Consider the following 14,820-nt stretch of genomic DNA (forward strand, 5'->3'; position numbering starts at 1 on the left):
CTACTTGCTTACTGGCTGGTGGACTTGCTAAAGAAGTCAGAGAACTGAGTCCATGCATCTCCTCAAACAGGCATCACGCTTTCCAAAGAGAGGAGGATGTTACTCTTCACTTGAGGACAAGGCAGATTTGTGGAACCAAAAAACAAGTTGAAGGAGGTAGTTTGAATTATTATTTAGACTACCAAGCTGGAAGGTGTCTCCTGAGTTGCAGTCTTTGCGATTATCTAACATAAATTGCATGGACAATCATGAGATAAATGACTTTAAGTTCTTTGGGTATGTGGGTCTTTACAGCAGAAAATGTATAGTAGCAGGAGTTATACTGTAGAGCTTCTTCATGGCCGAAGTAATTCAGTGGAAAGAAAGTAGATACGGAATTAGCAAGTGCTCAGAGACACTTAAGCATAGGAGAGGCACCTCTTCTACACATTGTGTTTAGAGGGAGTTAGTGCGTATTTAAAAGAAATAAAAAACATTACCAAAATTTTCTGAATGCTCTCAATGAATCATTTGTTTCCCTGTGTTGAAGAGTCCTTACAGTAATTTCTGTAACTTGCAGTGATTGCCTTCTTAATGTGAGGGTGAAGAGTTTGTGGGCTACGCAGGTGGCTTGGAGCCTCCATGGCTGCAGATCCTTTCATACTCCTGCAAATGGCTTTTGCTCTTTATCACGGACCATTCTCTTTTTCTCTTCCTTGTTTGAAGTGGAGAGGTACTGAAGTAGATACTTTTTTTTGTCAAAGGTTATTGGATGCACACGTTTGTGTATAGGTACGTGTGTGTAAATACAACTGAGTCTGTGGAAAAAAAATCAACTGTCTTCCAAAATTATTCTGGATGATGTATTTGTGTTTTCAAGGAAGACAGACAAACTCAAACTGGTTTAAGGTAGAGCCTCTAATGAGTTTATGAATTGGATGATACAGCTGGCTGATCTACAAAAGAAGGAATTACCGGGCTGGGTGGAACTGAAAGTTTTTAAAATACCCTTTCATGGATTAAAAAAATTTTGTTCTCATTCCTAGGTGCTCATACAGGACATCTCTCTCCTGCCCCCCCCTTCTCCCACCTTTATTTTCAACTTCTAGCTGCCAGTAGACTCCCCGTAGAACTTTCTGTGGATGTCAGCATGTTTTTCTTTCCGAAGTGAGGGAGTGTTGACAGCTTTCAGATCCTGCACAGGGGAAGTGAGCAGGGAGGGAGCCTGGGGAGGAGGTTGTCTGGTGCAGTTTCTATCGGTGGAGGAGGTACTGGCATCGGTTTGGTTTGTTCCCAACTTTTACCCTTTTGCTGAGTGTGTAAGAAAAGCCATCTGGCAAAAGGAATTGCAGTAAGCCTTGAGATCATTTTGAGGTGAGAAGGGTGAGACAAATCTTTCAAAAATATTGCTCTAGACTGAAAACAGATACAGAAAAAGTTGGTTTGAAAGCTTCCCCCCCCCCCCCCCAGGAGACAGGTCCTCTGCCCTGGTAGTTCTGCCATAAATGCACACGCAGAATTCAAAGCCACTTTTCTAGGCAGAAGGCTGTAGAAGTAGGGCATGGCTATTTGATGTTGGAAAGGCCTCACAAAGAAAAAAAAATCTGTATTAAATCTATGGTGAAAATTCTCTTTGTTTGAAATAATTTTCCTATTGTTTTGTGAATGTACTTGGTATATTTAATCTCAAAGTGTTGAAGAAAGTTGCTGATAAAGAATTTCATCATTCATGGTTGTTGTCTTGAACTCTTCCAAATCCTACCTGCTATCCAAGAAAAAAATGTAAGAAAAACCTACGTTTTCAAAATAGGCATTTTAAAATTTTACGATGAGGAAGCTGGAGTTAAAGGAGGTCTAAACGCAGTTCTTTCTCTGCAGCTTACCTTTGCATTAGACAAGTTGCACTGTGTGTTGCATGATGAATTGTCAACTTGCTCACAAAAAAAATCTAAAAAAAATTCAGAATGGTAGCTGTTCTGAAATTGGGGCTTTATAACACAGTTTCTGCATTAATTGCAGATTAATTCTGTGTATTGACAGGAATTAGGGCTAGCAATGTGAACAAAACCTTGAACTGGGAGTCTTGGATCCTCTTGGAAATAAGGACCTTGTGGCTTGGGGAAAGTAAAGGGGGCAGGCTGAAACTCATGTAATTGGAAAGTAAGCAGCTTTTTAAAACCAAATCCCCCCAAAAACCAACCCTCACTTCTGAGTGAAAAGTTCTGCACGTGTATGTTTTCAGGCAGTAGTTTAGTAAGAAGAAAAAAAAAAAGCTATTAGATTCTAATATCACAGCTAAAAGGGTTTTCTGAGTTTTTTTGCAGAAGGGAACCACAGAATCAGCTATTTGGTGCTGTGACATTTAGGGTAGCTCTGATGATAATCCTGAAGAATTCCAAGTAAGATGTCAGACTCTGACCTGTTGAGCTTGTTTTACTCTTCATACAGTCGTATTGTTGAGGGTTTGGGGTGTTTTGTTTTTTTTTCCCCTGACTATAAGTATGATGAAGTAATTCTAATGGCACGATTATTCTCATACAACCACTGTTTGTACAGACTCTGTTGTGCCACAGAACAAGATGCCTTGTGAAAACACAGACTGTTTTCCCCCTTCTATAAAATGAGTTATTGAAAGTATCTTCACAACATGTAATTAGGTCCACATCAGGAAGGATTTTCTACATAATTATCCCACTAGCTATGCTACCAGGTGTAGAGATTTTCCTCCAAAATGCTTTCCAATGATTTGGTAGCCTGCAACATGGCTCTCTTTTTCAAGTTCTCTAACTTTATATTTATCCTATATGCCCTATGGCTTGTGCGGGCATTTTAATGCTCGCTTGTAGTGTAAACCCTTTGCTTTCCTTAGTGTACAGTAGATCATTCTAGGATTAATCCTGTATAACAGTGACTTGGCTTTTTAGCCCCTTGCCATAAGCTAAAAGTTATCCTGGATGGGAACGCTGTGCGTATAGATGCCTGCATTAGCTGATGCTCTAGAACGAGGTTATCATATGTGTTTCTGTACACCTATACGCATATGCAGATGCACAGAGGCTGCTCTCTCTGCCTCTTCGGGAGCTCATCCCGCAGCTCCTGGGCTGGCTGGAGAGCACGTTTGACTAAAGCAAATTGTGCAGTCGTCCCAGAGGCAGAACAGGTTTTCTGCCAAATCCCAAGGCTAGGACCATCGTGTTTCTATCTGGAGATCTATTGGTGGAGTTAATAGGCTGCCAGATCATAAGAGGGCTTTTTTTTCCTCCCTCCTGTGGTTATAAAAAGGTAGCTACATCAGACTCTGTTAAAAAATATTGAAATTCACAATAGTAATTGAAAGTTTGGGTACTGGCTGTTCACCAAACATTCTCTAGAGCACAATAGTATCCCAACATCTAAGTGTTTACAAACAAAAGGATAAAGTTGTAATCCCCTTGTCATAACACAAGCTTTATGGGATACATGCACCACTTGAATGTGGTCAGGACTAAGCAGATTATTGTACTAACAATACAGAAAATTTAGCTCTAAGTAGAAAACACCCCAAACCCACAAAACTGCTGTTCAGCCTGAGTTCTTGGTTTGGGGGGCTTCCCTCCCTCCCCCCGAGTGAGTTGGCAAAAATTAGTTTTGTCTGTAGAAACTAAGTAACCGCCAACTATGCCTGGAATGCCTTGGAGCACTGAAGGAATTTTCCAAGTAACAGTGATTACTTTTGTTCCTTTTAGCTACACAAGTTTAGGCTTCGAACTGTGTATGCTCTTCCACATTTTTTCTGATGTATTTGGGGGTTTTGTATTTAAAGAGACTGTTTCTGTTCACAAAAAATCTTTTGCTCAAATAGGGCAGTGTGGTTTTCACCCAAAGAGCTCAGTATTGCTATGGAGATAAAATTGAGACTCCGTAAGAATAGTATTAATTGGAGGATGTCATCCAGAAGTTGGACTCTAGTGGGATTCAGCATTTTGATACCACTTGGTCTACATGTAAAAATGGGGAAAGAATATTTATAAACTCTTAAAACCAACAACCTTAAGCACTTTTACCTTCTGAAATATTCTGGGAAAATGGATTTCTGAGGATCATAGGATAAAGAAGCCTGAAGTGATCAAACTTGATTTAGTTGACATTTCCTCTCATTGCAACACATTTTGCTGCTGCTAGGTATACAAGTTGTATTTGTCTGATACGCGGAGAGGAAACAGCTTCTCAATTAATTCTACTATTTCTTATCAGTTGTCATACTGCTGTCTTTCAATTATGTCTATGCTAATAAAATAATTAAATTTATTGTCTAAATTTTATTTCACCATTGACTGGCTTTATTTTATGCCAGGAAAGAAATTCTGCAGCTGAAATTTAAACAGTAAAACTCTGAACATTGCAGTGTCTTTTCTAACTAACTGCTGGCTTTTCAAAAAACCTTATTCTGAATCCTTTATTCATATAGAAAAAAAAATACTACAAATTAAAGGATCTGCTTCAGAAAGATAGCTGGGCTCCCAAACCTCAAATAAATGCACGATCTTCCTGATATTTTTTTGTGCCTGCATCTTTATCTGGTGTGCCTGACGTTGTCTGACTTGAGACTTGCTGGTGCTAGAGCTCTTCAGTAATTCCTAGACCACTTACCAGCTTCTAGGTAAGCTCCTGTGGTACAGGGAGGATATCTTTGCTTCTTCATGGTGGAAGGTAAACTTGCAAATCGTAAGTCCCTTTATTCAAAAACAAAAGACTGTAACGTAGTGGTTTGTTAAATCCTGCCTCCTGTTACAGGCAGGTATCTACTGCCAAGACAGCGTGAGTGATGCGCAGGTCCTTTTGGTATTCTGCTCCATCTATGCCCAGTATTTACCACCCAAGATATAGCTAGGGGTCAAACTCAAAAGTCTTGTTTGAAAGATGAGTTTTCTTGAAAAACCCTTCAGTCCATGAAAGCCGTTACCTTTTAACCCATCGCTCTTCAAACAAAGCCTACATTTGCTTAGTAAAGGTCTGCACTAAGGTTCTGTGAGTGTGATATTTGATTTGTCTGAGGTGTTCCCAAGCATCCTTACCCTGCTGTGTTTGAGTGGGGAAGCTCACGGCAGGTGAGTGAGTGAGAAGAAGCAAAGGAAAACACTATACAGAAGCCACAAAAGGAACTGGGCATTATAGTTCAAGGTTTTTCATATGGTTGCTATTTGGGGCATAGTTAACCAGGGAAAGGAAGGAAAGAAAGATCTGTAGGAACAGCTAATTCTGCCCAGTGTAGCGTTAGTTATTTGGTTCCAGGGAATAGCTGAAATATGATGTAGTTGTGCATTTGTGTCAGAACCCAGCATAGTTATTGTACTGCTTTTTATCTGCAACAAATTATTAATAAAATCACAGAATGGCTGAGGTTGGAAGGGACCTCTGGAGGTCATTGGACATTTGTCCTTTAAGTGCTATATTACAGTTTCTTTCCTTTGACTAGATACCGCGGTCAGGTCTGGGGCTGCTTATCCTGTTGTGTTATTCCCACATGCACTGAGCGAGAGTGAAGGTGTAGTTACAACATAGCATTTCTCTTCCAGATTTGCTTGGAAGTGTGAAGGGGGCATCATGGTTGTGAGTGTTAAAACAAGGTCTTTGAACATGAGGTGTGAACAGTTCACCTGATACTCGATTTAAGAAGTATCAGAAACACAGTGGTGTGGTCTGTATCTGTGCAAACTCTAAAAAGAATAAACTTGCTACAAAGTGCAGTTGTTCCTGCATCCAAAGGATAAATTACTGTGACACATGATGCCAACTTTACTATTAATAAAATGTGTGTGAATACAAATTGATTTAAGGCAAACTAATTCAGCCAGGAGCATGGAGATGTGGTCTTACAGAGTGATAGCTGGGAGACACTGACACCTTTCTGCTGTTAAGCCCCAAGTAGTTTTTCCCTATCAGTATGTTTTTCTAGTTGCATTTTTAGCTACTTCTGAGAGTTTATGCTGAGCAGTTCCTGCTGAAGGGCATAAAATAGCACTAATTACATTGGAATCTGATATGCTTGTTTTTGCAATGGTTATGGAAGACTGAAAGTGGAAAGCGGTAAGAGTTTCTGGAGATTTGCTGGGACTTCCCTAATTAATAGTTACTGTTGTAATTGTTCCCTCTCCTCTTTTCTCTTTTAACCTGCAAATTCTTACTATATTTTGCTTTTCCAGAAGCTTCTGAAAATGGTAAAATGTTATGTTTCAATTCCCCAAATTCAGCATAGCCTTGTGCCACTGAGGAGTGGCAGCCAAATTTATAGTTTGGATGTTGTTGCGGTCACTGCTGGCATAGGAAATGTTCTTTTTAAAAAAAAAACCAAACCAAACCAAAACCAAAAAAAAACAAAACAAAACCCACAAAAAAATACCCAGGAAAAAAAAAAAACGCCTGGCTTGTCAGATCATGTCCTACAGCCTCTATATCTCTTTTCCCTGCTTTCTGACTTGCCGCCTCCCACCTTTCTCCTCCCATTTGCCCCATCTGCCCATTTCTGATTTAGGGAAGAAGCAGGATGTGCTGTGACTGATTTAGAGCATGTGCTGATTTGCCAGCTGGCTGCTATCTCTGCACTGTTGGGTTTGCCAAACAGCATAGATAAGGTCTGAGCTATCCTCACCTCTTCCTGGTAATGTTGCACCCCTACTCATTTGCTGTGGTGTTCTCCCCACAAGATTTGCAAAATCCTCAAATATACTTAAGGTCACACTATAACTTCCCTCTCCTTTTGAACCTGGAAAGCCAGAATAAAAACTGATCTGAGATATTGCTAAAATAGCACTAATAGCTATGGCTGAACAGAGTAGTTTATTCTGTTTGAATATATCATTTCATTATTGGAGATTCTGTTCTTTTTTTGTAAAAACAACAGAAGCAATAGTGGTGTTGGACATATACTGATGGTTTCAGTTGCGAATTGCTCTGGTTTTATCCCATGTTTAAATTGTGCGTAAGATCTGTGAAACCACTAGCATTTTTAAATGAAAGCAAATGTGTCCTGGTCAAGAAGCTTATACTGTGTAAGAGCTAGCTTAAAAAGAAATGATTACTCAGGGATACATGTCTTCCTTCACTCTTGAAACAGCATATATATTCACTTGGCTGCAACAAATAAAATAGTAATAAATATAGGCAGTTGTTTTAGAGTATTCTCTTTCTCCTTTTTTAATTTTAGAAACCCTAGATACGTTAGATTCCCCCTACTTCTTTTTGACATGGAGTTGAAAAAAGATAGAAGAGGGGAGTTGGCGAAAGAAAGTCCTGTCAGTCTGGATTCAAGTGAAAACATGTAGCTGAAAACATCTTAGTGACATCCTTCAGTAGCTAAAAGATAAGTTTTCCCTTCCTGTCCTGGAAGTTTCTGCTGCATTTGAGATAGATGTGAATTATTGGCTGTCAGCCGAGGAACAATAGCAAGTCCTGCCTGCACCTCTGAAATGGCAGCATCCTTGGGGGAGACTTCTGGATAGGCACTGGATGGGTGCTTTAAGAGTCCTGCAGTGATCATTTTGCTGTGTGCTCCGTTTCACCCTCTACCTTGCAGACACAGGTTTGGACACGGGTTTCGGTGTGAGCAGTTTGGAAGTGACACAACTGTACATGATCTTTTCTGCTTTAGAACTACTTGTGATTCTTTACAATTCTTTATGATTACAAGTTGTCATCATTAGGATCCAGCCTTTACCACAGGAAATGTTCTTTGCATACGTTGCTGTCATCTGTGTTTTGTTGTAGAAGATACTACCCTGCTCTAGAGGTGATGCTGTTGCTTAGTATTTACCTTTTATCACCTCTGAGATGGACTGTAGCAATGCACCGTACTTGGGCATGGAGCCTCTTCTAAACAACCAGTGCTTCCAGTGTGTGCTTGTAGCTATGTAGGCTGCTGTGGGTGCCGTATCCCCGTATCTATTAATTTCCCATGGGATTTTGAATCAGGCTGAAAATCTTTTCATGGGTTTCTGGGCCCAGCTATAGCAGCGCGTAGCTGCAGTATTAATGGGTTCATAACGTGCACAGCACAATGCTGCGTAATACAGTATGCACCCTTAATGCTTTCCTTAGGGAAACATTTGTCCGATTTATTCTCCTCTTGGTCCAAAGTACATAGAACAAGCTACAGCTCTAGGTATCTGTGCTGTATCCTAAATGCTGTACGCTGGGTTTCTTAGATACAAGGCTTCCATTTGCTCATGTTTGGATTAAGCGAGGCTGCGAGACATGGGCTTGTGTGTTTGTGCAGCTCTTTAGAAAATTTAAGACCTTTAGTCTGAACTAAGCTTGATGATTTACATGGCCTAGCATAATCCATCCTCTTAAAATTGTATATGTGACAGTACTTCTGAGATTATATCCTTATTGCTGCTTTAATCCAAATACTCGATAAGACGTCCTGTATCGAGGGCTGGAAAGATCAACTGCATTGTCACAATATAATCCTGCCTTGGGACTGGGCTGGGGCATATGAGCATAACCGCTTGCTGAATTAAGAGCAGCGTTACCTCTGAGTGCTAAACTCAAACTCCGAATCTAGGCTTGCTATTCTCTTTGTTTTACAAGAAGAATGATCTTCCTGCAGGAATAGGAATAAGCCTGCCTTGTAAGCAGGAGCACCCCTAAAAGCCACTTAGCAGTTTCCAGTGAAGTCCTTCAGCAAAACGCTCCACTAGCATTTCAGAGCACAGAAAGCCAACAAAATTCTCTTGTGTCTCTCTTGGAGTAATCCAGACAGGCTCTCTGGTGTCTCCTGTGTCTGGATCAAAACCCTGGTGAAGGAGATTCCCTCAATAAGCCTCCATATCTACAACCCACCCAGCAGCAACAGCGACAGTCGAGAATCTGCGCCAAGCATGCTGCTAAGGTCCTTGGGAGAGCTTTTATTCAAACTTAGCCAGATGGCAGGGGGAAAAGCGGTCGTGTTGTTACTGCTTACTTGAATGACCCTGCGACGTGGCTGTCATGGGGTAGCCTTGACTTAAATAATCATCCTGCGTAGCAGGTCATGCCGACTGCACTCCAAAGTCACCTTTGTTCCTGTTATGTCAAACAGATATGCATATTACATCCAAGCCTAAGTAAAAAGACGTGATGGACTTGCTTAATAAATAATTATTTTTGAGAGACAATGCTGAGAAATTACTATTTTTAAACTCGCTTCTCAAGCCATATGAGCAGCAAGAACTCTGAGAGTAATCTTGTATGGCTCCTGTGTCTTTCTCCTGCTCTGTTCAAAAGAAATCAGTGATGCTTGTCACAAGACTTTACTTGTTACTGGTGTCAAGAGCTTCCTAATCTCATTTGGAAGGTACAGGACAAGGAGAATATCGGTTCTTCATTCTTGTGTGTTTGCTGCATTTCTCCAGTCCTCTGTATGTGGGAAGACTGCATAACCTGCTGTCGGGGCATTGACTGATGCTGTGCTGTTATTTTAAAGGTCACTCCAGTAATTTTGTTGTTTAAAAAAAAGAAACACACTAACTCAAAAAAACCCAAACAAACTTTCAAATTACACACATAACAGATTGAAGGAATTGCTATTCTCTGCTCATTCTTGTAGGGAAACAAAAAAAGAGAGCTGAGTTGGGCAAGTCCAAGGGTTCGATTCTGAAATTTTCTCTTGAATAACTCTCTTGAAGTTGCTGATCAAGTGGTTTTGGAAATTTTTACATTGCTTGGGTACTTTGTTTTTAAGAGACAGTGACACCCACAAAATGAGAGAGAGAGAGAGAGAGAGAGGTGTCACGAGAAAAAAAACAACTGGGAGAGAATGGGGAAGAGATGGTGGCTGCATGAGAAAAATCAGTGGCTTTGAATTTAAAATCCACTTATTCAGAGCAGCATCTCAAATCTTATTCTTGAAAAGAGATAAGCATTGGTTTATAAAATTACTTGGGATCTGTAAGCAAGGGAAGATGTGAGGAGAGAAACAAACTTTTAAAATACAGTGTTCCAATGATGAGGTATTAATTGATAGAGTAATTAAGCTAAAATCACTACAACTAACAGTCTTTGTTTTTCTTTTGTCTTTCTTTTTCATACCCCAACCCTATACCAAATCCCTTCTGCTCCTGATGATCCGGGCAACAGTAGGACCCAACCAAAGGTAAGGGCTTTTATTGCATGTTAAATCAGTGTGTGAAAAATTGTTATATCACTTATTCAGTCTTGGGTTATCCAAATATTAAAAGCATTTCAAAAAACAGCTCTGTAGTTGATCAGCTGTTGAGTAAGAAACTCGAAGCATCTCCTTGCTGCAGAAGAGCACTGTACAGCCTGTGCCAAAAAATGAGTCACAGGAACAAATGAGAACATACATACTCAGCATTACAGACTGAATGGAAGACTACTTGTTATTTGGGGGCTTTTAAAAGCATTTTCTGGTATCTGTGTTACAGCAAACTCATTTTGTTGTTATGGCTTATGATTCTGTGCCTCTGTATTTGGTATGCAGATATCTGTCTCTATCCTACAATATTAGGATTCAGCTTTATTGATGTGGTCATATAGCTAATGATGTTTTATTAAATGCTCTGAAGGCGTGGGATGTTATAATATGTTCATTTGTATATTAAATTCAAAGAACCAAAGACCTTAATTTTAAATAAACAAGCTGTTTCCTCAGTTAGAGGATGTAAAATAACCACTTTTATGTGTTGATGCTAGGACATTAATGTAGTATGGGGAAAACAAGTGCAATCTATTTTTGAAAATACATTATTTAAATTTCAAGGACTTTGCTATATTAAGCATTTTCATAAATGTAGGTAGTAAGTTTGAATGTGTTGGTAGTATAGGTTTTCAACTCTCGCATCATTTTTCTCATTATTTTAGTTTAAATACTTGAAGATTTGCTTTATTGCTGCTTCACTAAAATGGAACATAAAAATGTGTTAACAGATAAAAGGAAATTTTCAGAAATAATGGAATGAGGATTCAGAAGGTGGGTGTGGGATGCTGACGTGGTGCGCTTGCTCTGCCAACATGATCTGAAATAATGCAAATGTCAGCTACATAGCAATGCAGAACATCTAAAGGGGAAAGAGCAGCCTTCGTTAAGCTTAGAGGAGAAATAAACAGCCAAAGAGCAACACATTGCTCTTCCCTTTTCCTATATCTTACAGAGTAAATTTTGCCTGTGTGAATGTAGGTCAGACATCACCCCGATTTTGGTTTTTTTTCTTTTTGCAAATACATACCCAGGGGAGTTATTTTTGCAAACATCTGTCCCAAAATATGCACTGTCTTATTTGAGGTTAGCTTTCATGGTGAAAGGTGCCTGTGAACTTTGAAATGGATTTACCACAAAATTGAAACTTTTCTATTTAAAAAGATTATAGCGCTACTCTTCTCATGATAAAACTCATTTGCTCTATATTGTTCTTTACAAGTATTAGACCTTTGTGATGACTGCTTCTGTTTGTCAGCAGTGTATAAATACACATTCCTCTTGTGCAGAAAGAGGTTCCTACCCTAAGGCATGTCTTTAATTTATGCAGACAAGAGACATGGGGAGATGGTAGGCAGAAGCAGCTAGGGGACATCTGTCAGTTTGCAAAACAGAAAGTCTTGTGAAAAATGAATTGCAAGGATGGGTTTGAAGGAAGATAAGGAGAGCTCCTGGACATCCATTCGGTTGCCACATGGAGAACTTTTGGAGTGCATGGAATAGGATTCACACAGTAGAAAGGAAGAAATAAAAGCAAGGAACAGGCTTGCATATAGGAAGAGGTGGTGTTTAGGCTTCAAACTGATAGAAATGAAGTAATTCTGTAGGAATGTGTATTATGTTCAGAATGGCCCCAAGGAGTGTGATGTTACTCACCATAATACAGCGCTGTCAAAATTTGGATAATGTGTTTGATTTGGCAACAGTTTTTATAAGGTGTTCTCCTGGTTATTTTCCTACAGGTGTTTGCTTACGATCACTGCTTTTGGTCTATGGATGAATCTGTTAAAGAAAAATATGCAGGTAATATTTACTGTAGCTTTGTGCTTGTTATCTCCAAGTGCAAATGATCTAATTAAAATACAGTGTTTGCTACAGAGCGCAGACCATATGGCACAAAGTGCCTTCCCCTATATGACTACTTGTTGTCAAAAGAAAAAGGAAAATCTTTAATTATTCCTGTTTCTCTTCTCTAAAGACAATAATAGCAATAGGCATTGCTACCTGTTTACAGTGTAGGAAATAGAGAAATCCATCACAATAATGGGTTACTCGTATTTACATCTGTATTTAAAATACTGTTCCAAGTACATAATTTTAAAAGCATCAAATCTGTTTCTTTTCAGGATTTGAGGAACATTGCTATATGTAATTTCATGTTTCACAGTGCTGATGGGAGTTTGACATTATATTAGACCTTAACAATGGAGTATCAAAAAAAGCCTAATTTAATATAGGGGTATGTGAATTCATGTGGTCTGGTGAGAATGTATAATGTATTGAATTTAAAGTTTTCTATGTATTATTATGACACATTTTGGCAAATAGTTATGGTAAAATATGAAATATATTTGGACTTAATCCTCTTGTGATCTATTCCTTTCGTACTTGTTATCTTTTAAAATTGGGATCGGTTAAGCTTGTTTACATTTATTTAAAAAAAAACGCAAGGAAAATAAAAGATGCGTATGTTTCTAGATTTTAATTTCTGTCACAAATAACTAATGAATAGTAATTCAGTGAGGAACAGAGAAAAATATGACACTTTCAGCCATACAAATTACATAGGAAGGTAAATTTTTTGTTTCTCAAACTAACAGAGGCACCTATGTCACTTATATTATGGTCTGTTATACATTGGAAGTGTTTGGTCCAAAACCATTCTGCTGTCCTTGGCTAGGCACAGCTATTAGTAATTTTGATGGGTAATTTTGCATGCGTAAAATGCTGAGTGGACTTGGATGTAAAAATACGGACTTCAATCAGTGAGAGAAAGGAAAGCTTTCGGGAACATTAACATATTTGAGAGGACTTTTCAGTCCGTAAAGTTCTACCGTGTCTTGTTCAGACTTTAGTTCCTCTGCTTGTAAAAGAAAATCTGAAAATAGAGGTTTTGTTGAAGTAGATAATACCCAAATATATTAAGCATTTCTTCCTTTGCTTGGAAAAGAAGCCAAAAAGCTGTTCCTGCAGATTTAATTAAATTGCAAAATAAGTGATATACCCTATATTTTGCTAATGCATATCTATCTTGTGCTATAATATCTCCCATGTTGTTGTGATTCCTTCTCTGCAAAAATCTCCTCATGGTATTATTTAATATCTTACACATATACAGTAAAATTATCTAGCGCTCTACTCATTGCCCTAGATTAAAATCAACCATCAGTTGTTAAAATGTACAGGTGAGTATATTTTGAGGCGGTGTCATTCACCAGTGGATTAAATTCTGCAGTTGGTAGTAGATTTTCTGCTGATAACACTTCTGAATATTAACATTGATAGGATGTTGTTTTAAGCACATACAGGTATATGCATGATAATCACAGCTTCTGATTTTTACAGTAGTATAAATCTGGTGCACATCTACTGGCTGATGGTCTTGCTCCTGTAGAGGGAGCAAATACTGGATGCTATTCAGGCAACAACAGCAGGAAGACACTAACTGCTTTTACATAATTATTGAAGAATCCAAATCAAGCAAAAAATATCTCTTGCTTTGTTACAATGTTAGCTTGTGTGTTTTACTTCTTAGGTCAAGATGTTGTTTTCAAGTGCCTTGGAGAGAATATTCTTCAGAATGCCTTTGAAGGCTATAATGCTTGCATCTTTGCCTATGGGCAAACTGGTAAGTCCCTTCCGGACGTAAGCAAAAAATATTGTTGACGCAAATGGTGTTACATTCTGACTGAAGAGTCTTTTCATGGCTGTTGTGACATTGTTTCAGGAGAAATGCCTTTTAATGTAGATAAGAAATGTTTTTCTCTTTTGTAACATTAGATATGAGGTGAACAGGATGAGAAATAGGATTTTGTCTGTTGCTGCTGGCTACCCTTATTTCTCACACCGTAGATTATAATCTTTGGAATGACCATGATCGTCCTTGAGTTCAGTGCATCACTCATATTTTCTGCTTCTGCAGTTAGAAATATCTTTAATAGTAATTTTAAATGTAATGTGCTAAAATGCGTATGCTTGTGCAACTGATTTTTCTCATTGTGGCACATATGTGGGTGTTAGTGGGTTGTTATCTGCAGTAAGACTATATCTACCTGAAGAAGTCTTCTGTCAGTTTGAACTAAATTTATTGTTTTGCTTTTCCTTTTAATTAAATAGTCTTTAGCTAAATGGTGTTTTGGTTACCTTAAAGTAGAAGACTGCACGAACGTCTTTCACTGAAATGCAAACATTTTTTTTTAACCTCTTCTCTCTATTTCCTTTTCTGTGTTCTGCACAGCAAGAAACTTTGTTCCATGTACACTAATCATAGATTCACTCCCACAGGATCTGGAAAATCATACACAATGATGGGTACTGCCGACCAGCCTGGATTAATCCCTAGACTTTGCAGTGGACTCTTTGAAAGAGCACAAAAAGAAGAAAATGAAGAGCAGTGTTTCAAAGTGGAAGTATCCTACATGGAGATATACAATGAGAAAGTCAGAGATCTTCTTGACCCAAAAGGGTAAGTAATTTGTGTGTCAACAGCACTGTGATGTCTTGTCATACACTCTTCCTTTCCATAACCAGTTTGCCTTAATGGATCCCATCTAAGGCATTTGTGTAGGATGGCTTTCGCTTCTTCCTGACCTCAGTATCCTTTCATTTTAAATCAAAATAAAGTAGTAAGACTAAAAGCTTGGAGTAAGCTCACCCTAATGCTAGCT

At 38.7% G+C, this 14,820-nt stretch overlaps 1 protein-coding gene across 3 annotated transcripts in view; it reads left to right on the forward strand.

Moving 5' to 3' along the window:
* Nucleotides 1-14,820, forward strand: part of KIF13B (kinesin family member 13B) — a 129,357-nt gene that overhangs the window by 41,472 nt on the left and 73,065 nt on the right. Inside the window, exons 2-6 of one of the 3 annotated variants that reach the window (XM_010583159.1) lie at nucleotides 10,075-10,090; nucleotides 10,819-10,927; nucleotides 11,896-11,956; nucleotides 13,689-13,781; nucleotides 14,438-14,618. In XM_010583159.1, the coding sequence (XP_010581461.1) occupies nucleotides 10,913-10,927; nucleotides 11,896-11,956; nucleotides 13,689-13,781; nucleotides 14,438-14,618 (350 nt within the window). In that variant the 5' untranslated portion in view covers nucleotides 10,075-10,090; nucleotides 10,819-10,912. Of the gene's footprint in view, nucleotides 1-10,074; nucleotides 10,091-10,818; nucleotides 10,928-11,895; nucleotides 11,957-13,688; nucleotides 13,782-14,437; nucleotides 14,619-14,820 lie in introns of those variants that run through there. The other 2 variants (XM_010583158.1, XM_010583161.1) reach the window with 2 other exon arrangements.

This window comes from Haliaeetus leucocephalus, unplaced genomic scaffold (assembly GCF_000737465.1).
Source record: "Haliaeetus leucocephalus isolate CR32 unplaced genomic scaffold, Haliaeetus_leucocephalus-4.0 Scaffold871, whole genome shotgun sequence".
In the NCBI taxonomy this organism is placed as follows: Eukaryota; Metazoa; Chordata; class Aves; order Accipitriformes; family Accipitridae; genus Haliaeetus; species Haliaeetus leucocephalus.